The sequence below is a fragment of the Octopus sinensis genome, linkage group LG1, assembly GCF_006345805.1.
Source record: "Octopus sinensis linkage group LG1, ASM634580v1, whole genome shotgun sequence".
Lineage (NCBI taxonomy): Eukaryota > Metazoa > Mollusca > Cephalopoda > Octopoda > Octopodidae > Octopus > Octopus sinensis.
Window position 1 is genome coordinate 194,954,757 of NC_042997.1, and position 25,968 is coordinate 194,980,724.

Sequence of the window (25,968 nt, forward strand, 5' to 3'; positions counted from 1 at the left end):
TTTTTTTTTGTTATGAACAATGATAAAGATGAATAAGTAATTACTGAGAATTGTCCAGCGACAACGGACTTGCTTGTTTAGAAAAGAAACACACACTTCAAGTGGGAAAACGATGTCAGCAACGATAGAATCGGGCAAATTGGAATGTAAGGATTTATACGGGTATCTTAGAACTTTGCCTGCAAATGTTCTCGATAAACTCTATAATCATCCGGCAACATGTCTTGCTGTATTCAGGTGAATATCTCTGAAGATTTTGTTATTTTTACATGTCATAATAGTTTTTTTTTTTTCAAGTGCTTCGTTGTTTGACAACATCCAACGTGGTTCTTATGTAATTTACTATGTTAAATAACGTTACCAGTAATTTTCTAATATGTAGTCATCACCTAGCTCATAATGATCGCCTGGTTTATTCCTTGTGTACCTAACATGAAATTTAAAAGATTATTGTTATTATAATATCTCTCTTTTTGATTCTTGATTTGAAGTATTTTTTCGTTTACATGTGTCAGATCAGATGTCTGAAAAAAAATACTCATCTTAATGTGAAAAACGTTCCTAAATTTAGAGAAAATTTAGGGTAAAGGTAAACAGTTGCAGAAAGAAAAATTTACATATATGCGTAAATATAATTGTTCTTGTAAAAGAATAATCACAGTAGAATAACAATTTAAGGCGAAGTACTCAATGCATTGAGAAAGTGGATATATTTATTAAAATAATGGCTCTTATCAAACTGAAAATTCTGAGACTTAGTGTTGAAGGATTCATTATTTTAATTGAAAAAGTATTTGTATGTGTGAGTTTATCTGTCTGTCTTATATATATGTATGTATATGTACATATAGATATATATATATAAATTAAATTAGAGATAAATATATATATATAATTTTCTGAAGTCCCAATTAACTTAATTTTCACAGTTTCACAGTAGATTTAACCTTGCTCAGTCTATCCATGCCATCAGTAAATGTTCCACTATTATTCTTAAAATAATAACATAATTTCAACACACACACACACACATGTGTGTGTGTTAATTATCTGTATTTATGCCCACCTTGTATTCAGAATTCTGAAGAACTGTACATCTTTGGCAAAATTTCTACACCTGGATGCCCTTTTTAACGCCAACCACTCCAAGAGTATAGTGGGTGCTTTTTATGTGCCACTGGCAGGGAGCCAGTCAGACAGCACTGACGTCGGTTACATTTGAATGGTGCTTTTTACATGTCACCGTATATATATATATAAACTGCACACACTCTCAAAGCTTTGGTCAGCCTGGGGACTGAACCCAAGACCACATTGTTGAAAAGTAAGTTTCTCAACCACACACCCACACTCATATATATATATGTATGTATTCCTCATTTTTACATCTGCTTTTCTTACTGGCATGAGTTGGCTGGGTCATCACAGTCGAAGTCATATTTTCCTTATTCGTGAATTTAATTTGTTTTCTTTCAATTAGGGAATTACCAGAACTTGCCAAACACTGTGTAATGAGAATCCTTTTTGTGGAACAACCCGTACCTCAGGCTGTTGTAGCACATTGGGTGGCCAACAAACATCATGAGTAAGTATTTTGATTGTTTTTTAAACAACTTTCAGTTTCAAGTATAATGACTCTAGAGTAATGTGTTAGACTACTGAGTTCAACATTATGAGTTCAAATTGCTTTGAGCATTATCATCATCATTGTTTAACGTCTGCCTTCCATGCTAGCATGGGTTGGACGATTTGACTGAGGTCTGGCAAACCAGATGGCTGGACCAGACTCCAATATGATCTGGCAGAGTTTCTACAGCTGGATGCCCTTCCTAATGCCAACCACTCCGAGAGTGTAGTGGATGCTTTTACAGGCCACCGGCACGAGGGCCATTTAGGCGGTACTGGCAACGGCCACACTCAAATGGTGCTTTTTATGTGCCACCTGCACAGGAGCCAGTCTATGGTACTCTTAGCGCTCCACTAGCACGGATGCCAGTCATCGAATTTGATTTCGATTTCAATTTCACTTGCCTTGACAAGTCTTTGCAAGCAGAGTTTAGTGTCCAATGAAAGAAAGGCACACATAAGTGGACTGGTTACACCCTTGCCGCAGGCCACAACGTTTCTTTCTCACTTGCGCTTGCTGAGTCTTCTCAAGCACAGCATATTTCCAGAGGTCCCGGTCACTATAATAACGAAATTATTGTGTGCAGTGCTCAGGTGCACTACAGCTTATCAAAGGTGCAGGTATAGTACATAGAATTAGGAAAATCAACAGTGTATGAGTCATGATATACATGTGTGCATGTGTATGGAGGAGAGGGGATATCAGGTGTAGTGTTGGTGAATTTCAGGAAGCATTGAGGTTTTAAAGGATGCAGTGTCTCGGCGACTAACAACTGATGCAGGTAGTTTGTTCCATGCTTCAGCAACTCTGAGTGGGAAAAATGTTTCCGAAAGTCACGGGAGCTGTGCTGTTTTCTGACTTTGTAGGCATGCCCACATGTATTAGACACATGGAGCTCAAAAAGGTGGTTGTTGGTGCAATGGTTAATAATTTTGTGAGTGTTTACCAAGTCAAACGCCAGATGTTGGAGCTTCAATGTATCTATGCCCAGGGAAGTAAGGTGTTCAGAGTATAGTAGATGCCTGATGGAGGGTATTCACTTGGTTGTAAATCGCTGAACAGTTTCCAGGAGGTCAGTGTCCTGAGCAATATAGGGGTTCCAGACTGGTGAAGCAAATTCCAAGTGTTGGAAACCTTCTGATAAACACACATACACAGTCTCCTTCAAAGATACACACCTCCACTTAAAGACACATTCTCTCTGTGTCTCTCTCTCTTTCCTTTTCTCTGTTGAAAATAGATATATTCCCTCAAAAATACACACATACTGTCACTCCATCGGTTACAACAACAAGGGTTCCAATTGATCTGATCAATGGAAGGGCCTACTTATGAAATTAATATGCAATAAATTTGCCTCTCAGTGATGTATTTACATTAAGTATGACACACAGATGACTCCATATATGGTATGGTATGTCTGGAGTACCAGATCTGTGAACTGTACTGAGTTCTTTGACTACCTATATGTCTTAGGTTTGCTTGATCAGGGTTGATTTGAGGTTATGCTGCAACAACAGTAATGTTTAAATGAGCCAACCAGGGGACTTCTGTTTGGTTGCTTCATCTGCTACAAATAACAAGCAAATCTCTCTCATATCACTCTTTGCTGTATTAAAAAAAAGGAAGGAAAACATTAAATTACATAGTTCTTAAATGCATTGTCTTAAAAAATGAATAACAACAGGTAAGTCACATTTGGAATACTTTTGATCATGTTTCCTTTTGATCAGAGCCGACCAAGGATCAAACAACATCAATGTTTGAAAGCTTTAATTTTTTAGAATTGTTCTTGTCCACCAGTTGTAATCATGAGTATTCTTTCTTTTACTCAACCAGAGAACAGAAACAGGCAATGGCTGCTGTGACAGATCTGAGAGTTTGGCACGAACAACCTCTTCCAGGTGGGATGATGGGGTTCATATTGAACCAGACATTCCGAATGAACATGAAGACAGCTCTGTTAGGAGGGTAAGTGTCTAGAATGATTAAGACAATGATAACATTGTTTTAGCATCCACTTTTGTCAAGCTTGCATAGGTTAGATGGAATTCATTGAGGCAGATTTTCTATCACTGGATGCCCTTCTTATTTCCAAACAACATAATATTTCCCTTTGATGAGACCATTTTCACGAAAAATTGGCAACTGTTAATATGACAATGACACTTCTTTACAAATATGCAATGTCAAGACCAGGAGGCACAGACACACACACACACACCCCTCTCTCTTTTTCGGAGAGGCACAAACACCTACTAGCACCGTGTGTGTATATGTGTGACATATACACACACAGCTGTAACTTCTGCCTACCAAATTCAATCACAAAGCTTCGGTCAGCCTGGGGCTATAGCAGAAGACATTTGCCCAAAGTGCCACGCAGTGGGACTGAACCCGAAACCACATAGCTAGGAATCAAGCTCCCTAACCACACAGCCATACCCGCGCCTACATTTATACACACATTAATATATAAATACAATGGGCTTCTTTCATTTTCTATCTACTAAATCCACTCACAAGGCTGTGGTCGGCCTAGGGTTTTAGTAAACACCTACCTGAGGTTCCACACAGTGGAACTGATACTGAAATCATGTGATTGGGAAGTGAATTTCATAGCCACTCAAGGGCAGTGAACTTATATATATATCATCATCATCATCTAACATCCATTGTCGATGCTGGCATGGGTTGGATGGTTTGACTAGGGCTGGTAAATTGGAAGGCTACACTAGACACCAGTCTGATTTGCCATGGTTTTCTACAGCTGGATGCCCTTCCTAACACCAACCACTCTGAGAGTGTAACGGATGCTTTTATATATATATGTTTGTTCCTTCTCGTGCCATACCTGGCTCATAAGGGCCAGTTTCCTGGTTTCCTTGGCGTCTAGGTTTCCCACCTGGACGGGATGCCAGTCCATTGCAGGTGAGCTGCAAGATGCAGGAGGAAAGAGTGAGAGAAAGTTGTGGCAAAAGAGTCAGCAGAAGTTCGCCATTACCTTCTGCTGGAGCTGCGTGGAGCTTAGGTGTTTTGCTCATAAACACACGCATCACCCGGTCTGAGATTCGAACCTGCGATCCCTTGACTACGAGTCTGCTGCTCTAACCACTAGGTCATGTGCTTCCACACACACATATATATATATATATTTATACACACAGACATACTTCATGAAATGAAGTAGCTTACTCAAGGATACATGTACAAACATAACTTTATATGTCGTATTTTATTGTACATTTTAGTGGTCAACCATGGACAGGTGGAGGTTCCCTTCCACCAGATAAGCATGCCAAAGATATTGCTTTTTTGGACAACTACGCTCAAGACAGATGGGAAGTAAGTAGTATTGCTTTTAATATTATTATTATTAAACAGAAATCCAAGGCAGTGAGTTGGGAGAATTGTTAGCACACTGGGCGAAATGCTTAGCGGTATATATTCTGCCTCTACGTTCTGAGTTTATATTCCGCCGAGGTTGACTTTGCCTTTCATCCTTTCAGGGTTGATAAATTAAGTACCAGTGAAACGCTGGGATCAAAATACTTGACTAATCCATTCACCCAAAATTTCAGGCCTTGAGCCTTTAGTAGAAAGGATTATTAGACACAAATCTAACATAGTTAAAGGTGGCGTGGTGGCAGAAACGTTAGCATGCCGGGCGAAATGCTTAATGGTATTTTGTCCGTCTTTATGTTTTGAGTTCAAATTCCGCCGAGGTCGACATTGCCTTTCATCCTTTCAGGGTCGATTAAATAAGTACCAGTTACGCACTGGGGTCGATATAATCGACTTAATCCGTTTGTCTGTCTTTGTTTGTCCTCTCTGCGTTTAGCCTCTTGTGGGTAGTAAAGAAATAGGTATTTTGTCCGTCTTTATGTTTTGAGTTCAAATTCCGCCGAGGTTGACATTGCCTTTCATCCTTTCAGGGTTGATAAATTAAGTACCAGTTACGCATTGGGGTTGATGTAATCCTTGTTTGTCCCCTCATGTATAGCCCCTTGTGGGCAATAAAGCAATAAGAAATCTAACATAGTTGTTAGGATGCAGGATAAAATGCTTAGTGGCATTTCTTCTGGCTCAACATGGACTTTTAAATTCTGATTCAAATGCTATCAAGGAACTTTTGAATTACTCTGTATATTAATGTATCTTTTGAATTTTGATTTTGCAGTGTGTTCTTCATTTTATGGTTGGTTCATCCGACTGTGTCAGCAGAGATATAAAGTGGGTCTTACTACACGCAGGGCTCATGAAGGCGTAAGTCTTTCTGTATTTTCATTCCTCAGTTGTTTCTTTTTGTCTACTCTTTTACTCTTTTCAGTCATTTGACTGTGGCCATGCTGGAGCACTGCCTTTAGTCGAGCAAATCGACCCTAGGACTTATTCTTTGTAAGCCTAGTACTTATTCTATCGGTCTCTTTTGCCGAACTGCTAAGTTACGGGGACGTAAACACACCAACATCGGTTGTCAAGCGATGCTGGGGAAACAAATACAAACACACACACACACACACACACACATATATATACATATACATATATACGACAGGCTTCTTTCAGTTTCCGTCTGCCAAATCCACTCACAAGGCTTTGGTCGGCCCGAGGCTATAGTGGAAGACACTTGCCCAAGGTGCCCCGCAGTGGGACTGAACCCAGAACAGTGTGGCTGGTAAGCAAGCTACTTACCACACAGCCACTCCTGCACCACTCCTGTGTCTGTCGCTTTCTTACAAATTCCAGCTCTAAAAGACGATACAGATGTAACTGGAAGAGGAAGAGAAGTGCTAAATGGGCTGAGGGTTCAAATTTTATTGCAGCTAGTGTGTTATGCTTATTGTTCTGCCTTTTTTTTTCTGTTTCTTCCTTTGGAATAAAAGGCTATCAATGACTTCTCTCCACTGTTTTCAGCTCTGGGTTGGTTTTTTTTTTCTGTTTCTCTTCTGCTTTTTCAGCTCTACCTCAGTATCCTGCTTCCAGCTATTGTTAGAGTGTCCTCTCATCTATATCCCTTGTGAGATGTTTCCCTTAAGGAAGACTTCCCCTCTTGAGTCTTGTGCCTTTTCAATTGCCATTGGATGCTTGTGTAACTTTGCTGTTTTCTAGGTAGGAGTGTTGGCCCTATGCAAACCCATTTTTATCCCTGGGAAAAAGTGGTCAAGAGTAGTCTGACCTCTATCTTTTGACCTGTCCAGTATGGGAGACCCTACCAGAAGCTTGCACTCTACTGACATAGGTCCAGGTCATAAAAGACACATAAGCCGCTAAAACAAGGGCTGGTCTTGTGGTGACCGTTCCTACCTTGATTTGCAAGAAATGTTTGTGGTACAGTTAAAATTGGATAATTTTTGTTGCATTGGACAAAAGCACTTTCCAGTATTTATACCCAAGCTGGTGCCATATAAAAAGCATCGGTGCTGGTGCCACGTAAAAAGCACCCAGTACACTCTTTCAAGTGGTTGACATTAGGAAGGGCATCCAGCCATAGAAACCTTGCCTTATGTCGATAGCCAGCTGGAGGAGGTGTCCTCTTGGGGCTACAAGCCACAGTAGCATCCACCCTTAAGGGTTAGCCACATTTAAGTGGCAAATATACTTCACGATGTCATGCAGCTACTTTTTATACCTTGCTCAGAGATTTATTATTGTTTGTATTTTACTATTATTTATTATATTCACTAATATAAAACTAGACATTAGTTCTCTTTCACATGTACAATGTACTTTATTTCAGTGAGTCAGAAGATCAAGCCCCAGTGATTACACCAAATGGTTTCCAATTCCTACTGATGGACACATCGTCTCAAGTCTGGTTCTTCATGTTACAATACCTCAATACACTAGCAGTGAGTTAACATTATAACTGAGCTTTAATTCTTACTCTTCATTGCATTCTGTATCTTAACTAAGTTTTCTATCTTTGTTTCTCCTAAATCTATTCTGTAGTTAGCTTAATACACTTCAGCCTCACACAATGTCCAGTTTAACAACACCATTTTTCCTTTGGTCATCTATAATGGAATTCACACTGTTGCAAGAATTTTAACAGACTCTCAGTTCTCACTCAGTCCCTGTTTCGCTTGCAGATAGTCATACTGGGCATTATTAACCATATTACTCTCACTGGTCTTAGGTTCTGCTTCTCTTTTTGACTAACTTTTTAAAGAAAATGTTTTTAAATATAGTCTGTTAGAACTTTACATTATCCAGTTTGTGCCATTTTTTTGGGAATCATTTCTATAAAACTTATTATTCCTGTTAATATACATCTTGCTATAAAATGTTCACCCATCAAAACTATTATCATTACAATCTTGATATATAATACATATAAATGGAACTGGCTCTTGAAACATATATCTCAAACCAATATTTACATGCATTTATATGCTTTGAGAACCAGTTCCAAAAAAGAATTATTTTATGTTCTTTTGAACATAAATCCTTAAGACATCAACAATATATATATATATATATATATCATCATCATCATCATCACCTTCCCTTCTTGGGACACAAAACTCTACTTGTGAAGACGTGATGAGGCAAGTGAGGATCAGAATCGAAATCGATCAATGGAAATCGATCAATGGAAATTGCAGATGTGTTACCAGTGCCGGTGGCATGTAGAGAACTTTCCGTTTCGCGACCGTTGCCAGCACCGCCCCGTTTCGTGTCCGTTGCCAGCCTCGCCTGGCCCTCGTGCCGGTGGCACATAAAAAGCACCATCCGTTCGTGGCCGTTTGCCAGCTCTGTCTGGCACCAGTGCGGGTGGCACGTAAAAAGCACCCACTACACTCACGGAGTGGTTGGCGTTAGGAAGGGCATCCAGCCGTAGAAACACTGCCAGATTTGACTGGGCCTGATGAAGCCTTCTGGCTTCACAGACCCCAGTAGAACCGTCCAACCCATGCTAGCATGGAAAACGGACGCTAAACGATGATGATGATGATGATGATGATATATATATATATATATATAATAAAAATCAAATGGAAATTGTAGTTAAGATACCAGTGCTGGTGGCACATAAAAACACCTTCCGAACGTGGCCAATGCCAGCGCCACCTGACTGGCGTTCGTGTTGGTGACACGTAAAAAGCATCAACTGATCGTGGCCATTTGGCAGCCTCCTCAGGTCCATGTGCCGGTGGCATGTAAAAAGCACCCACTATACTTGCGGAGTGGTTGGCGTTAGGAAGGGCATCCAGCTGTAGAAACACTGCCAAATCAGACTGGAGCCTGGTGCAGCCTCCTGGCTTCCCAAACCCTAGCATGGAAAACGAACATTAAACGATAATGATGATGATATATATATATATATATATATATATATATATATATATAATATATATATATACATATATATATATGTATGTATGTATGTATATACTGGGCTGTGGAAATATGCAAAAGTGGATGTTAAAACAATCATGATATGTATGTTTACACATGGGAGCTCATAGGTGCAAAATAAGGTGTGAAAAATAGTACTTGAATACCAAAGGTAGAGCAGAATAGTATTCTCTTGAAGGTGAAAAGACTTCACCTCATATCTGTACTTATTAATGCTATATCTTCTGTTTTCTTTTAGACACGAGGCATGGATTTAGTCGAATCTTTGTCCTTCCTTTTCCAGCTGAGTTTTTCAATATTTGGAAAGGTAATCCTTACTTCTATATTCTTTTTATTCTTTTACTTGTTTCAGTCATCTGACTGTGGCCATGCTGGAGCATGACCTTTAGTCGAACAAATCAACCCCAGGACTTATTCTTTGTAAGCCTAGTACTTATTCTATCGGTCTCTTTTGCCAAACCGCTAAGTTACGTTGGGGGGGACAAACACACACACACACACATATATACGACGGGCTTCTTTCAGTTTCCATCTACCAAATCCACTCACAAGGCTTTGGTCGACCCGAGGCTATAGTAGAAGACACTTGCCCAAGGTGCCATGCAGTGGGACTGAACGCGGAACCATCTGGTTCGTAAGCAAGCTACTTACCACACAGCCACTCCTACATCCATGTTCTGTGTTAACATGGTTGGATTGTTTTACTTTTTTCATCCTTTTTTTAAATTCTGAATATGTGATTTTGTTGGAGCAATTAGCTTACAGCCACATCAATTCTTTGATTCTTTATAGCTAATCTCTTGATCTGGAAGTTAAAGTTGCATTTAGTTGTGAGATTATGAATGAAGCAGAATGAATCAAGCAATGTTCTGTGCACAATGAAAGAGTATAATAAATGTACCAACTTTAGTAAGATTTGAACTACTGACAACGTGGTCTGTACTTGAGCACTTTTACCCTCACTACCGTGTTCCTTTGGGTATTTCAGTAACTGTTGTCAATAACAGACAGTAGACAACACTTGCTAAAACTGTAATAATGTGGATATTTTTTGTGTCAAATGTTAATACTATCTTCATATAATAATAATCCTTGAGATTACAGCTGGTACTATTTGCTGTTCTCAAAAAAAGGAATATTTTACTTACTGGCACCTGTGCCGGTGGCATGTATAAAAAGATTCAAGCGAGGTCATTGCCAGTACCGCCTGACTGGCACCCGTGCTGGTGGCACATAAAAAACACCCACTACACTCTCAGAGTGATTGGCGTTAGGAAGGGCATCCAGCTGTAGAAACTCTGCCAGATCAAGATTGGAGCCTGGTGCAACCATCTGGTTCGCCAGTCCTCAGTCAAATCGTCCAACTCATGCTAGCATGGAAAGCGGATGTTAAACGATGATGATGATGATGACGATGTTATAACACAATTCCTATAAAAGTATTTGAACTCACAACCATATAGCTTGCAGTTAGTGTTTACAATCATGTAGCCTGCTTACCAATGTTTACAACCATGTAGCTCATTACCAGTGTTTACCACCATGTAGTCTGTGACCAATGTCTGCAATCCTGTACCCTATGGCAATGCCCACATGATAACCTTGCGAATTACATGACGACATCAATAATGCTGGTGTGTCATCATCATCTTCATTTAACATCGGCTTTCCATGCTGGCATGGGTGGGATGGTTTGACTGAAAACCAGTAAGCTGGGGAACTACACCAGGTTCCAATCTGATTTGGCATGGTTTCTACAGCTGGATGACCTTCCTAATGCCAACCACTCCAAGAGTGTAGTGGGTGCTTTTTACATGCCACTGGCATGGGTTGGGGTGCCAGTTACGAAATCCCAACATTGACCATGACTACAATCTCACTTGGCTTGACAGGTCTTCTCAAGCACGGTATATTGTCACTGCCTCCACGAGGCCCAAAGTTCAAAGAGTGCTTTTTACAAGTCTTCTGTCTTGTTGGATCTTGTAGATCCTGTAGAACTGTCCAACCTGTACCAGCATGGAAGACAGACTTTAAATAATAATGATGATGGTCATGATATATAGGCATAGGAGTGGCTGTGTGGTAGCTTGCATGGACCACATGGTTCCAGGTTCAGTCCCATTGCGTGGCACCTTGGGCAAGTGTCTTCTACTATAGCCTCAGACCGATCAAAGTCTTGTTGAATGGATTTGGTTGATGGAAACTGAAAGAAGCCCGTCGTATATATGTATGTGTATATATATGTATATGTGTGTGTGTGTCTGTGTTTGTCCCCCGCCCCCAACATTGCTTGACAACCAATGCTGGTGTGTTTACGTCAGCGTCACTTAGCGGTTCGGCAAAAGAGACCGATAGAATAAGTACTAGGCTTACAAAGAATTAGTCTTGGGGGTCGATTTGCTCGACTAAAGGCAGTGCTCCAGCGTGGCCACAGTCACATGACTGAAACGAGTAAAAGAGTATGTGTATGTGTATGAAAATAGCTTTAGACGTTTTTATTTCCTGAGATTTTGCTGAACTCAATAAATCAAAAGAGTAGATCAGTTTTGTAAACTAGACTGCTGTTATTTTTCTAGGACTACACAACAGAAGGAATGTCTGAAGCTCAGCTTCGCCTCTTGCAACATTTACGAGAGTTTGGTTTAGTTTATCAAAGGAAGGTAAGTAATTTATGCAATCTCATGTTTCAATGTTTTTTTAAATTTTTTATATATTTGTTTTCTGTTGACTCAGACTCAAGCTAGACAGCTTTTAAGCCCAGTTGTGCGTTTTATGTTTAGTTAATCTTTATAATAAGGGCAGTGATAGTGAACTGGACAACTCACTGGGGTTAGCACTTTGTATCTCATCTGGGCAAGAGATTTAATTGCATCCAGTTTTGAGGTTCCAGCTTGGGAGTTCAAGAGGTTGTGAGTTCGAATCCCGGACCGGGCTGCGTGTTGTGTTCTTGAGCAAGACACTTTATTTCATGTTGCTCCAGTTCACTCAGCTTTAGAAATGAGTTGCGACGTCACAGGTGCCAAGCTGTATCGGCCCCTTTGCCTTTCCCTTGGATAACACTGGTGGCGTGGAGAGGAGAGGCCAGTATGCATGGGCGACTGCTGGTCTTCCATAAACAACCTTGCCCAGACTTGTGCCTGGGAGGGTAACATTGTAGGTGCATTGTAGGGGGTCTCAGCTCAGCATTGTAAAAAAAACCCCAGATAACATGGTCCTAAGGAAAAAATGGAATGGTTATTGACCTTCGGTCATAGATCTGTTTGATCAAGGCTGACCTGAGGCTAAACAGCAATGACCCCAACTTATAGTTATTGTTTTTTATAAGTTGAAGCATTACAAATTTCACTTTCAAATCACACTGCGTAGCACTATTTCTCTATCTTACAATGTGTTCCTAGAAGAATTACTAGTACTTTATTTCATCCTTTTGTAAATGCCACCTGACTGGCTCCCATGCCTGTGGCACGCAAAAAGCGCCATTCAAGCGTGGCCGATGCCAGTACCACCTGACTGGCCCTCATACTGGTGGCACGTAAAAAGCACCCACTACATACAGAGTGGTTGGTGTTAGGAAGGGCATCCAGCTGTGGAAACATTGCTAGATCAGATTGGAGCCTGGTGCAGCCTTCTGGCTCGCAAGCCCTCAGTCAAACCATCCAACCCATGACAGCATGGAAAGCGGACGTTGAACGAGGAGGAGGAGGAGCTAAATTGATTTTGTAGAATTTGAATGATGGAATCATCATGCACAGAACTGTAAGATATCTCTTCTGAGATATTCTTATATTCTTGCTTAGAATTCAGCCACTTCATTGTGATTCTGCTGAACCATTAAATACTGATGTATCATCATCATTGTTTAACATCTGCTTTCCATGCTAGCATGGGTTGGATGATTTTGACTGAGGGCTGGCGAACCAGATGGCTGCACCAGGCTCCAATCTTGATCTTGCTGAGTTTCTACAGCTGGATGCCCTTCCTAACACCAACCACTCCAAGAGTGTAGTGGGTGCTTTTTACGTGCCACCGGCACGGGGTTCAGTCAAGCGGCACTGGCAACGATCTCACTCGAATCTTTTTACACGTGTCACCGGCACAGGTGCCAGTGAAGCGACGTTGGTAACGAGCACGCTCGAATGGTGCCTTTTACGTGCCACGGGTATGGAAGCCAGTTGGCTGCTCTGGCAACGATCACGCTCGGATGGTGCTCTTGGCACCCTACTAGCACAGGCATAAGTGCCAGTAAGGCGATGCTGATATTTTTTTTTAATCTTTTTACTCTCAACAAACATTGGGCATATTTTTAGCCTAATTTTCTAATTGTGGTTTTCTGTTCTATTTTTGTTTCAGAGAAAATCTCAGAGATATTATCCAACAAAACTTGCTATTAATCTTGCTGCAGGATTATCTCAGGTTTCTGATAATGCAATCAGACAAGGTTTTATTGTAGTAGAAACAAATTATCGGGTCTATGCTTACACAGGTGAGTTACTTTGACTAGTCATTCAGATGAGAAAGTAATGAATGCGGTGGACATACATCATCATCATCATTTAGTGTCCGCTTTCCATGCTAGCATGGGTTGGACAGTTCAACTGGGGTCTGGGAAGCCAGAAGGCTGCACCAGGCCCAGTCTGATCTGGCAATGTTTCTACGGCTGGATGCCCTTCCTAATGCCAACCACTCCATGAGTATAGTGGTTGCTTTTTACGTGCCACCGGCACAGGTGTCAGATGGGGCTGGCAAACGGCCATGATCGGATGGTGCTTCTTACGTGCTACCGGCACGGATGCCTGTCAGGGCGGCGCTGGCAACAGCCACGTTCGGATGGTTCGCTTACGTGCCACTGGCACTGGTATCACAGCTACAATTTCCATTGATGTTGATCGATTTCGATAACGTAATGAGAGCACATAAGGGGAGACCCAATTGTTGGCATGCAATCACCTGGTTATGGTTAAATTAATCAATTTATAAATATATAAATCATCAGGCGACACGCTGTGCTTGAGGAGACCTATTGAGTCAAGTAAAGTCAAAATTAAAATCACAATCAGAATCTTAATCAAATCGAAATCAAAAGGGAAATTGTAGTTGTGACTGATGCCTGTGCCATCTGACTGGCTCCTGTGCTGGTGGCATGCAATAAGCACCATTCATGTGTGGGTCGTTGCTAATGCTGCCTGACTGGCTCCCCATGCTGGTGGCACGTAAATAGCACCATCTGAACATACTGGTTTGCCCTTGATATCTCTCTCTATATAAACGGCAGTTTGTCTGTCTGTGTGTCTGTCAGGTTGTACCCTCACCCTGACCACGGCTTTCAACCGATTCTGATGAAACTTGACACACACATAGCCCAATGTCATAATTCAAAACTAACGCAGCGAAAATTTTGAAAAGTTCCCCCAGTTCTTAAAAAAATTGATAAATTCGACATGGGGTCGAGAATCTAAGCTTTTTATTTGCAACACATTTTCTGTTGTAGTTTTCGCAACTTGCAATCGATTTTCACCAAACTCATGGTGAAGCTTAATATTACCCTAAGAAACTTAATTCTGACGTTAGTTTTCCATGCAATACCTTACCATCATAAAAAATCGATAAAATCATGCCATTTTGGGAAATCGCATTCAAATTCAAGATGACATATTTTCGACAATATCTTTCTCAAATTGGCAGGAATTTTTTAAAAATTCACAGCAAGCATCATGTCTGCTCCAGGGGCTCTTACATACCCAGGCAATGCCGGGCTATGCTGCTAGTATATTTATAAATTGATTAATTTAACCTTAACCGGCTGATTGCATGCTAACTACCTGATAAAATCTGATATAAATTTTATCCTTATTTTAATATATATATATCATCGTTGTTGTGTCGTTTAACATATATAAAGCTATGGTATATGATTTTTTTTGTGCAAGGGTTCCTTGAGACATGTAATTTATTTTAAGGGTTATGCCAAGGTAAAAAGGTTGAGAAACACTGCTCTATTCTAACATTTCTACAGTCTCTCCAATATGTTATATGAAATCCTCTTCTTTTCCAGACTCACAACTCCAGATTGCTTTATTAGCTTTATTCACAGAAATGATTTACCGGTAAGATATATACTGAACCCTTGGTCTCTGTTTCATATTTAATGCTTTTGTTACTATATTTCTGTTGAAATACCTGGCCTTTGTTTCAATTAAATTTTGAAAATAATTAAGAATTCAGTAAAATAATTTTGTCATTAGTAAACTGGTATTTGGAATATAAATTAACATGAATTTTTAATTTAAATCACTTGTATCATAGAACCAGTGGTGGTCTCAGGAAGGTTGGTATTAAGAGGGTTAAGTCAGGGAACTCTCAGCTCTTTATTTTGGTCTTATTATATTTCTTGTTGAACTTGTTGATGTTTAGCCTCATGTCAGCCCTGACCCTGCAGGCTATAATCAAAGGTATTCTACCCATGTGGAGGTGCAGTGGTTAGGGCAGTGGACTCACAGTTGTGGGATTGTGGCTTCGATTCCCAGACCGGGCGTTGTGAGTGTTTATTGAACAAAAACACCTAAAAAGCTCCACGAGGCTCCAGCAGGGATTTGTGGCAAACCCTGCTGTACTTTTTCACTACAGCTTTCTCTCACTCTTTCTCCCTGTTTCTGTTGTACCTGTATTTCAAAGGGCCAGCCTTGTCACACACTGTGTCATGCTGAATCTCCCCTAGAATTACGTTATGGGTACATGTGTCTGTGGAGTGCTCAGCCACTTGCATGTTAATTTCACGAGCAGACTGTTCTGTTGATTGGATCAACTGGAACCCTCGTCATCGTAACCGACGGAGTGCCACAACCCAGGACCATATTCTTCAATATTTCTTTCTATTATATGCACAAGGCCTGAAATTCCGGTGGAGGGGCCTAGTTGATAACACTGAACCCAGTACTCAACCGCTATTTTTTTTATCAACCTAGAAAGGATGAAAAGGGGTGTAAAATATTAAAGATGATGATGGTGATAACAATGACCATGATGTATAAATTTGTATAATTTTATTCTCTCTCTTTTTGTACAGGTTTCCAAATATGGTTGTGGGTCAAATTACCAGAGACAGCGTTCGATCAGCATTAAGCTGTGGTATAAGTGCTGATCAGGTCAGATAAACTATTTCTTAGCCTTTCTTTTTGATAGAGTTGTTGTTGGGATTATCATGGAATGATGCTTGATTCTTGACTGTTTCACCTGAGACTGTGACCATTGACCTTCTTTCAATTCAAATTCATTAAAGGCACAAAACTGGGTATTAGTATTTTTGGTCTATAACTGAGGAAGAATTAGGGTCCTTGTGTTTGTCGTATTTAATGCCTTTTGCATTTAAGGGATAACCAAACACCACGCATCCCAACTTTTGTTAACAGTAAGTTTGTATAACTTGGATTACAGGTAGATTAGTATGAAAACGGTTAAATAAGAACTGAATTCAGATTTGTTTGGTAAAGTGAGGGTATGCAAAATGATATTCAGATATTTTGCTAGGAGATTAGCAACTTAAGCTGCTATAAGAGATTGATGTAACAGGCTTCATCTTTCAAAGGTTTGCTTTTTAAGGTGCTTACTTTGTAAATATAGGAAGGATTTTTTTAAAAAATCATATTTTATTATTTGCTCTGACTTATATTTATGTCTAAGGTGATAAAGGTGACAGAGTTAGCATATCGGGCAAAATGCTTAGTAGCATTTCATCTGTCTATGTTCAGAGTTCAAATTTTGCCTTTCATCCTTTCGGTGGGGGCTGTGTGTCAATAAAATAAGTACCAGTTGAGCACTGGGGTTGATGTTATCAACTTACCACCTCCCCCAAAAATGCTGGCCTTGCGCCAAAATTTGAAACCATTATTATGTCTATGTCTCATCTGTTTTACTCCACAGATAATCCACTTCTTAAAGAGCCATGCACATGAGAAAATGCTAGAAAAGGTAAACAATTAATTAATCACTCTAATTTGATTGATGTATCATTAATTGCATTTATTATTTTATTGTGTTGTGTAAATATTTATATAAACAATTGTTGCAGTAATCTTCCTATATATTCAGTTGGAATTATTGCTGTTGTTGTTTTCTCAATATATTGGGTTGTCCGGGAAGTTTGTGCCGATTTATAGTAGCTTACCTTTCGACTTATTTTAGAACATGGTTGAGTCCATAAAATAGGATTTGACTACACCTCCATTTAGAGCACAGTTTAAGCAATCTTTTCGTGGAAGAAGGTTTATGTTCCTATAACCTGTGTTAATTATGTAACCCTTTAAAATGGAAGATAAGAAAGTCCATTTTCGGCACTTGATGCTTTGGGAACCAGACAAAAATTGCTGCAACTCAGCTGGGATATGTTACCCCACCCTCCATATTCACCAGATATTGCTCCTTCGGATTTCCACTTATTCAGGTCTCTGCAGAATAGTCTTAATGGTAAAAGTTTTAATTCCTTGGATGACATAAAAAGATACCTTGATGAATTCTTTGCCATGAAACCACCTCAATTCTGGGAAGAAGGTATTTTCAAGTTAAAGGAAAGATGGAGATGCATTGTGCAACAAAATGGTTCATATTTGGTTGATTAAAAATGTAATGGCGAGTATTTATTGACCTTTTTCTTTCCTTTAAAAATCAGCAGGAACTTTCCGGACAACCCAATATATAAATACTTTCTTGTCTGCCTTTTTTTGCATTTGTTTAATCATGATCATCAACATTATCTAACTTGTAACAATACTCACCCTCTCCAATCCGCTATATATTCGTCTTTTAGTAACTTGAGGGTATGTCCTGACACCATTCCAATGCCATCTTTTCTTTTTCTTATTTCTTTATTGCCCACAAGGGGCTAAACATAGAGGGGACAAACAAAGGGATTAAGTCGATTACATCAACCCCAGTGCGTAACTGGTACTTAATTTATCGACCCCGAAAGGATGAAAGGCAAAGTCGACCCTGGCAGAATTTGAACTCAGAACGTAGCAGCAGGCGAAATACCGCTAAGCATTTCGCCCAGCATGCTAACATTTCTGCCACCTCGCCGCCCTCTTTTCTTTTTCTAACTGAAGTAGTCAGGTGTCTCCTCTGCAAGAAGACACCTGTTCTTATCTTTCTATTACAACTTTAACCTCTCATCACCTGGTATAAAGCCACTTCCCTCAATACTACACCCACATTCAGTTGAAGAATCTTTTGTGAGCTACTTAGTGACTTATCTGGTGCTGGCACCATGTAAAAAAAAACCCAGTACACACTGTAAAGTGGTTGGCATTAGGAAGGGTATCCAACCATAGAAACCATGTCAAAGCAGACATTTGAGCTTGGTGCAGTACTCTGGTTTACCAACACAGAAAACAGATATTAGATGATGATGCTTTTATGATATAATTTTTTCATTAAATTTTATTAAAAGACTAGGCCTTAGTCTATTGTTCCCTTTCTCTTATCCTTTCTGCCTACATTCACACTGTATCATCATCATCCTCATCGTTTAACATCCACTTTCCATGCTAGCATGGGTTGGATGATTTGACTGAGGACTGGCGAACCAGATGGCTGCACCAGGCTCCAATCTGATCTGGCAGAGTTTCTACAGCTGGATGCCCTTCCTAACGCCAACCACTCCGAGAGTGTAGTTGGTTCTTTTATGTGCCACTGGCACGAGGGCCAGTCAGGCAGTACTGGCAACGGCCACACTCAAATGGTGTTTTTTACGTGCCACCTACACAAGAGCCAGTCCAGCAGCATTGGCAATGACCTTGCTCGAATGTTTTTTCCATGTGCCAGTAAGGTGACACTAGTAACGATCATGCACGAATGGTGCCTTTTACGTGCTACCGGCACGGAAGCCAGTTAGCTGCTCTGGCAACGATCACGCTCGGATGTTGCTCTTAATGCTCCACTAGCAAGGATGCCAGTCATCAAATTTGATTTCGATTTCATGTTGGATAATCCTAGATCCTCCCTTTATCCCTCCCATTTTCTCAACCCTATCACTAATCCCTTCCCTTTCTATTGTTCTCTGCTATCTTCCCCTCTTACTTTACCATCCTTGAGTCCTTTGTCTAGAATTATCGCCTACTTTCTCTTGTTTTCCCTCAGTTATAAGGAACCAATTTAGGCTCTTAACCTTTGCAAGTTTCAAGGCAATCATCATAAAAACAGCATGTAGTACATTCTGTAAAGTAATTGGTGTTATGAAGGGCATCTTGCTGTGGAAACTGTGCTAAGGTAAACATTGGTACATGACACAGTCCTCCAGTTCATCAGATCCAGTCAGACCATCCGACCCATGCCAGCACTGAAGATGGATGTTAAATGAGGATGATGGTAGTGGTAGTGGCAATGACGATAACTCCTTATCTTGTGAAACCCCCAAATTTTTTCACAGAACCTGTTTTGTCCAGTGAAGGTGCATGGCCTAGTTGTTAGGATGTTGCACTCATGATCTGGCTATCCTAGGTTCAATTCCTGAACTGAGTGACACATTGCGTTCTTGAGCAAAATATTTCATTTCATGTTGCTCCAGTCCACTTAGCTGTAAATGGGTAACCCTGCAACAGACTAGTCTTCCGATTGTGGGGTGGGGGGTGGATGGCTTGCCTAGCCAGTGGAGTGGCATCATTCAAAAGCTGAAATGATGCAAAGTGCATTGTGACCAGTGATGTATAACATCTGATAGTCTGGTTGATCACATGATCATATGATGTATGACTGAAGGATCTCTTCTTCCATATCTTCTTTCTCTTGATTATCATCTTTAGCTCTTTCCCTGATGTCACTGATCACCTATTTCTTTACTACCCACAAGGGGCTAAACACAGGGGGGACAAACAAGGATAGACAAATGGATTAAGTCGATTACATCGACCCCAGTGCGTAACTGGTACTTATTTAATCGACTCCGAAAGGATGAAAGGCAAAATCGACCTCGGCGGAATTTGAACTCACAACGTAGTGGCAGACAAAATACTGCTGAGCATTTCGCCCGGCTTGCTAACGTTTCTGCCAGCTCACCGCCTTTTGTTACTGATCACCTTTGAGTGGTACATTCTTCAGGAAATTTTATAATTTTCAACCACTTACAATGATATTTCATTTTTGTTGTTGTCAGAGAACTTTATTTTTATCTTATATTTTCTTGAATTTTTTGTTTGTTTTAGATGCCAGTTATTCCTCCAACAGTTACTGACCAGATCCGTTTGTGGGAGTTGGAAAGAGACCGGTTTAAATTTACAGACGGAGTACTCTATAATCAGTTTCTCTCCCAGAGTGACTTTGAACTTCTCCGCGATTATGCTCGGGTATGTCAATATTTTATTTTTCTAACTTATAATCACCGTTTAACCCTTTAATGTTCGGATTAAAGGCTTGCCAGTCCTCAGTCAAACTGTCCAACCCATGCCAGCATGGAAAGTGGATATTAAATGACGATGATGATTACACTGTCAAATGTAAAGCTTATTTATTCAAATTGGTTTGAATTGATCAACTGTTTGGGAGTGGCACTCCCAAACAGTTGAAGGAATCCGGAGTAGAGGTAGACCCAGGAAGACATGGGATGAGGTGGTCAAGCATGATCTTCGAACGTTGGGCCTCACAGGCAATGACGAAAGACCGAGATCTCTGGAGATATGCTGTGACTGTGAAGACCCGACAAATAATGTGAGTTCATGGCTATTTCCTGCACCAGTTTCACATAGCAGTCCCAGCCCATCCAAAGTATCTTGGATCACAGGACGGTCTGCTGTGCTTACCTTGGATCGTAGGGTGACCTGCTGTGCTTGAGGAGACCTATTGAGTCAAGTACATCAACATCAAAATCAAATGGAAATTATAGTTGTGATAACTGTACCGGTGGCACATAAAAAGCACCATCTGAATGTGGCCGATGCCTGTGCCGCCTTGACTGGCTTCTGTGCTGGTGGCACGTAAAAAGCACCCACTACACTCACGGAGTGGTTGGTGTTAGGAAGGGCATCCAGCTGTAGAAACACTACCAGATCAGACTGGAGCCTGGTGCAGCCTCCTGGCTTCCCAGACCCCAGTTGAACTGTCCAACCCATGCTAGCATGGAAAACGGACGTTAAACGATGATGATGATGATCATCATGCACTATCTCTTAGCTTCAAGATTTCAATAACATAATTATGTATTTTTAGAGTGACATTGTAGGGTAGGTGGGAAAGGTTGGATCCGATCAGTTTGAACATAATACTGGTAGAATATTTTGGTCAGATATGGCCTGTTTAAATGCTAATGGGTTTGATATCCATTTTCCCCAGTTTACATGAGTTGGATGGTTGACAGGGGCTGAAGAGCCAAAGGATTGTGCGCCAGGCTCTAATGTCTGCTTTGGTATGGAGGAGGAATTCCAATTTTAAAATATCCAGCTAACAAAACAGTGAAGTCAGAAATACCGCAAAATATCATCGTCATTGTTTTAACGTCTACTTTTCCATGCCGGCATGGATCAGATAGAATTTATTTAGGTGGACCTTTTCTGTTACCATCTTTTTCTAAGTAAAGGGGAAACATGGCCAGATATTTTCTGTTGTGTTTGGGGAGAGTCATTTTCTTTTTGTGTCTTATTATGTAACACACTCACCGGTAAAATTTCCACTTTTTTAAAATTCTTATTGTCCTAAAATTTTCGTTTCGTCTTGCAACCTTTTCAATAGTTTTGACTCTCCCCAGACACAACAGAATATGCTTCAACACATGAACTCATATAAAGAATCTTGCAATCCAAAAACGAAATATGACCAGACATGTTTTTGTGGAAAATTAGAAAGAAAGGACACTGCTTGTATGATAGTGACACTCATCTTCTTCATTTAATGTCTGTTTTCCATGCTGGCATGGGTTGGACAGTTTGACTGAAAACTGGTAAGCCAGGGAGCTGCACCAGGTTCCAATCTGATTTGGCATGGTTTCTACAATCGGATGCCCTTCCTAACACCAACCACTCCAACATGTAATCTCATGTTAATGCCACACACAGAGGCTTCTTTCAGTTTCCATCTGTCACATCCACTCACAAGGCTTTGGTTAACCCAGGGCTATAGTAGAAAACACTTGACCAAAGTGCAATGCTGTGGGATTGAATCAAGAACCATATGGTTGGGCAGCAAGCTTCTTACCACACATCTAGAAATAATTGTTATTTATGTTCTTTTTGATCAACATCAAAAAATCAAATGGAAATTGTAGTTGTGATACCTGTGCTGGTGGCACATAAAAAGCACCATCCGAATGTGGCTGATGCCAGTGCCGCCTTGACTGGCTTCTGTGCCGGTGGCACGTAAAAAAGCACCAACTGATCATAGCCGTTGCCATCCTCCCCTGGCCCCTGTGGCACATAAAAAGTACCCACTACACTCACGGAGTGGTTGGTGTTAGGAAGGACATCCAGCTGTAGAAACACTGCCAGATCAGACTGGAGCCTGGTGCAGCCTCCTTGCTTCCCAGACCCCGGTCGAACCGTCCAACCCATGCTAGCATGGAAAACGGACCTTAAACGATGATGATGATAATGATTTTAGATTTGGAAATTTAAAAGATATTTTTTTCTTTTCCTGTTTCTTAAATATTTTGTTTATTTTACCTCAATATCTTGTTGCAGGACCTTGGTGTATTAGTCTGGGACAAACCAAGCAAGCGAGTTATGGTTGTGGCTCGCAATGGCCACGACGAAGTGAAACGCTTTTGGAAGAGACAAAAACATTCATGAAGGATTCCTTAGATGATTTTTTTTTGTTAAAATTCTGAATGAGAGACTTGAAGAAATCCCAGCAAGCCACTGACATCAGTTAAATCAATTGTTAAGGGGTCATCCAATAAGATTCAGCAAGTGAATGTTAAAAAACATATCACTAAGTTCTGTAGTATATTGTGTTGAAAGCTGGTTGTTACCCTTTACAAGGTTTGGCTGTTGAGGTTGGGGTTTGTCAATAGCATCAGTGCTAAAGATTATGCAAAGTTATATGCAACTGTGAAGATCTCTTGGACATAAGTCACTATATTTTTGTTAAATTTATCCAAGTAAAACAAAGAAGTTTTCAGGGGAAAAAAAAAATTCTGGTTTCTACCTCTTAAATTTAAAATAAATATTTTATACTACTTTTTGCTATGTTTTTTTGTTACATTTCTTGTTTGGTAATGTTGGAGGGAGTTTAATATTGTCCATCATTTTTAGACAAACTCTTATTTCTTTATTGCCCACAAGGGGACAAACAAACGGATTAAGTCGATTACATCGACCCCAGTGCACAACTGGTATTGAATTTATCGATCCTGGAAGGATGAAAGGCAAAGTCGACCTCGGCGGAATTCGAACTCAGAACGTAATGGCAGACGAAATACCTATTTCTTTACTACCAACAAGGGGCTAAACAGAGAGGACAAATAAGGACAGACAAACGGATTAAGTCGATTATATCGACCCCAGTGCGTAACTGGTACTTATTTAATCGACCCCGAAAGGATGAAAGGCAAAGTCGACCTCAGCGGAATTTGAACTCAGAATGTAGTGGCAGACGAGATACCACAAAGCATTTTGCCTGGCATGCTAACAATTCTACCAGCTCGCAGCCTGTCACTCTCTAACCTTTCATCATATGGCACAAGATCACCTCCAATGCTCCCTCTCCTCTCAAAGGATTTTTGTCTTGCAAGTTACTTGGTGACCATGCCGGTGCTGGTGTCACATAAAAAGCATCCAGTCCACACTGTAAAGTGATTGGCATTTGGAAGGGTATCCAGCTGTAAAAACCTTGCCAAGACTAACCTCGCCTCTACTTGTGCCATATAAAAAGCACTCAGTCCACTCTGTAGAGTGGTTGGTGTTAGGAAGGGCATCCAGCTGTAGAAACACTGCCAGATCAGATTGGAGCCTGGTGAGGCCGCCTGGCTTGCCAGTCCCCAGTCAAACCGTCCAACCCATGCCAGCATGGAAAACGGATATTAAACGATAATGATGATCGTTTTCAATTAATCATACATTGCCTTGTAACTATGAGATTTCAATTATATGATTGTTTATTGTTAGAATGGCATTGTAGGGTAGGTGTGAAAGACCGGATGTGGCTGGTTTGAACATAAAACAGGTAGAATATATGGGCCAGTTATAATCAGTTTAAATGCTAAAGGGTTAACATAAACTCCTTTGCTATAAACAAATAGGTCAGGTCATCAGTCTAAGGTTAATTTCCTTCTTGCTTCCCCATTGACTCTCAGAGGGTTCTGAAGAGTCATGGCTGCTGTCCCCTTTCTCCTCTCAGTGAATCATGAAAAAATATAAAATTACAGGTCACACACCATTTAACCCTTTTATTACCAACCTGGCTGAAACCGGCTCTGGCTCTGAGTACAAATGTCTTGTTTTCATAAGTTTGGAATTAAATTCTTCCAGCAAACCTTAGTCACAATTTATGTTCCTAACTCTAGCTGAATGATAACTAAGTTATTTTTTCTAAATTCTTTGTTATATTTAAAGTGATTGAAAGAAACACAGAGCATCTCAAAATAAATACAGTAACGAAAGGGTTAAAAGCAGATAAAAAAAATATAGGAAAGAAAATACAAACACATGAGAATTTTGAAACTTTTATTGCTCATTTTTTCTTTCATTTAATTTAATTATCTTTAAAAAGAATGCAAGGAAATGCGACATTTTAATAATTAAAGTAAAGTGGTTTTAATTATTTTTTTTTATTTGTGTGTTGTGTGCATATATGTTTTTATTAAGTAAAGAGTTTGTGTGAAAATAAATGCTAAAACACTTCAATTTAATTAAGATTGTGTCCGTATTGAAGAGAAGTAAACACTGGATTAATGCTTAAATCTCCCCAAAACAAGTGTGACAATAAATTGCGTTAATGAAAAATAAACCCGAAATGGTGAATAGCAATAAAAATGTCAAGTAGTGAGTTTATGTAATGGACACAATAATGACCAATGCTTGTGTGGAAGGAAGGAGAGTGGACGTTGTTGTTGTTGTATTGTTGCAGGTATCAGTGATATGAAGGGGGTGCGATGGGGTCATAGTTTATACTGCTGACCTCACCGGTAATGGTCAACAGCGATCTGGGGCAAGGGTGGGAGTAGAGCAAGTAGATGTATTATTGACCTTGGTGGCGGTGGTCAAATAACAATGTTTGGGAAGTGAACAGTTGTGTTTGTTGACCTTAGTAACGGTCAATAGTGATGAACCGAATAGAAGTCCTGTAGTGTAACTAAATGCTAGTCAATACTACGAGTGCATAAGGAAGCAACTGACCCAATATGGGTAGCCAGCTATGTGGGACTAATATAGAGCTGACCAAGTGAGGGCGCACTAACAATGTAAGGTATCATACAAGTGTCCAGGGCAGGTAGCTACCAATAAAAGGTGCTGTGCAGCTGTCCCAGTGAATGGATACTGAGCAAGCTGATTTAACAGAATATTTCATATGCTCTGCACTACTGACCCCTGGCAAAGGCACCAAATTCTCATTGGCCAGGAAAGATTTTTATAAAGAAGATCTGTAATCGAATACAGTTTATTAGTGAAACACTGTACAACTAGTGTTTCATTACATAGTAGTGTTAGGCTCAAATGTTCTGGCCCAGAGTGAGTAACTAGCGATGTAAGGTACTACACAGCCAACCCAAAATGGGAACCTAACAATGTAAGGTACTACACAGCCAACCCAAAATGGGAACCTAACAATGTAAGGTACTACACTGCCAACCCAAAGTGGGAACCTAACAATGTAAGGTACTACACTGCCAACCCAAAGTGGGAACCTAGGAATGGAAGCTAGTCATATTAGGTACTATGAAACTGACCCAATGTGGGTAACTAGCATAGTAGAGTACTTTACAACTAACCCAATGTGGGTAACCAGCAATATAAGGTACCGTTGCAGCTGACTCAATACAGGAAGCTAGCAATGTACAGTACCACATA

At 40.3% G+C, this 25,968-nt stretch overlaps 1 protein-coding gene across 1 annotated transcript; it reads left to right on the forward strand.

Moving 5' to 3' along the window:
* The first annotated feature begins 76 nt into the window (after positions 1–76).
* Positions 77–23,082, forward strand: LOC115213563 (general transcription factor IIH subunit 4). The gene is made up of 14 exons (XM_029782583.2): positions 77–237; positions 1,481–1,585; positions 3,467–3,598; positions 4,879–4,972; positions 5,808–5,893; positions 7,368–7,479; positions 9,228–9,296; positions 11,566–11,649; positions 13,340–13,472; positions 15,042–15,093; positions 16,053–16,131; positions 16,907–16,954; positions 20,179–20,319; positions 22,642–23,082. The coding sequence occupies exons 1-14, from the start codon at positions 113–115 to the stop codon at positions 22,747–22,749; spliced, it is 1,368 nt and encodes a 455-aa protein (XP_029638443.1). The 5' UTR covers positions 77–112; the 3' UTR covers positions 22,750–23,082.
* The last annotated feature ends 2,886 nt before the right edge of the window (positions 23,083–25,968 follow it).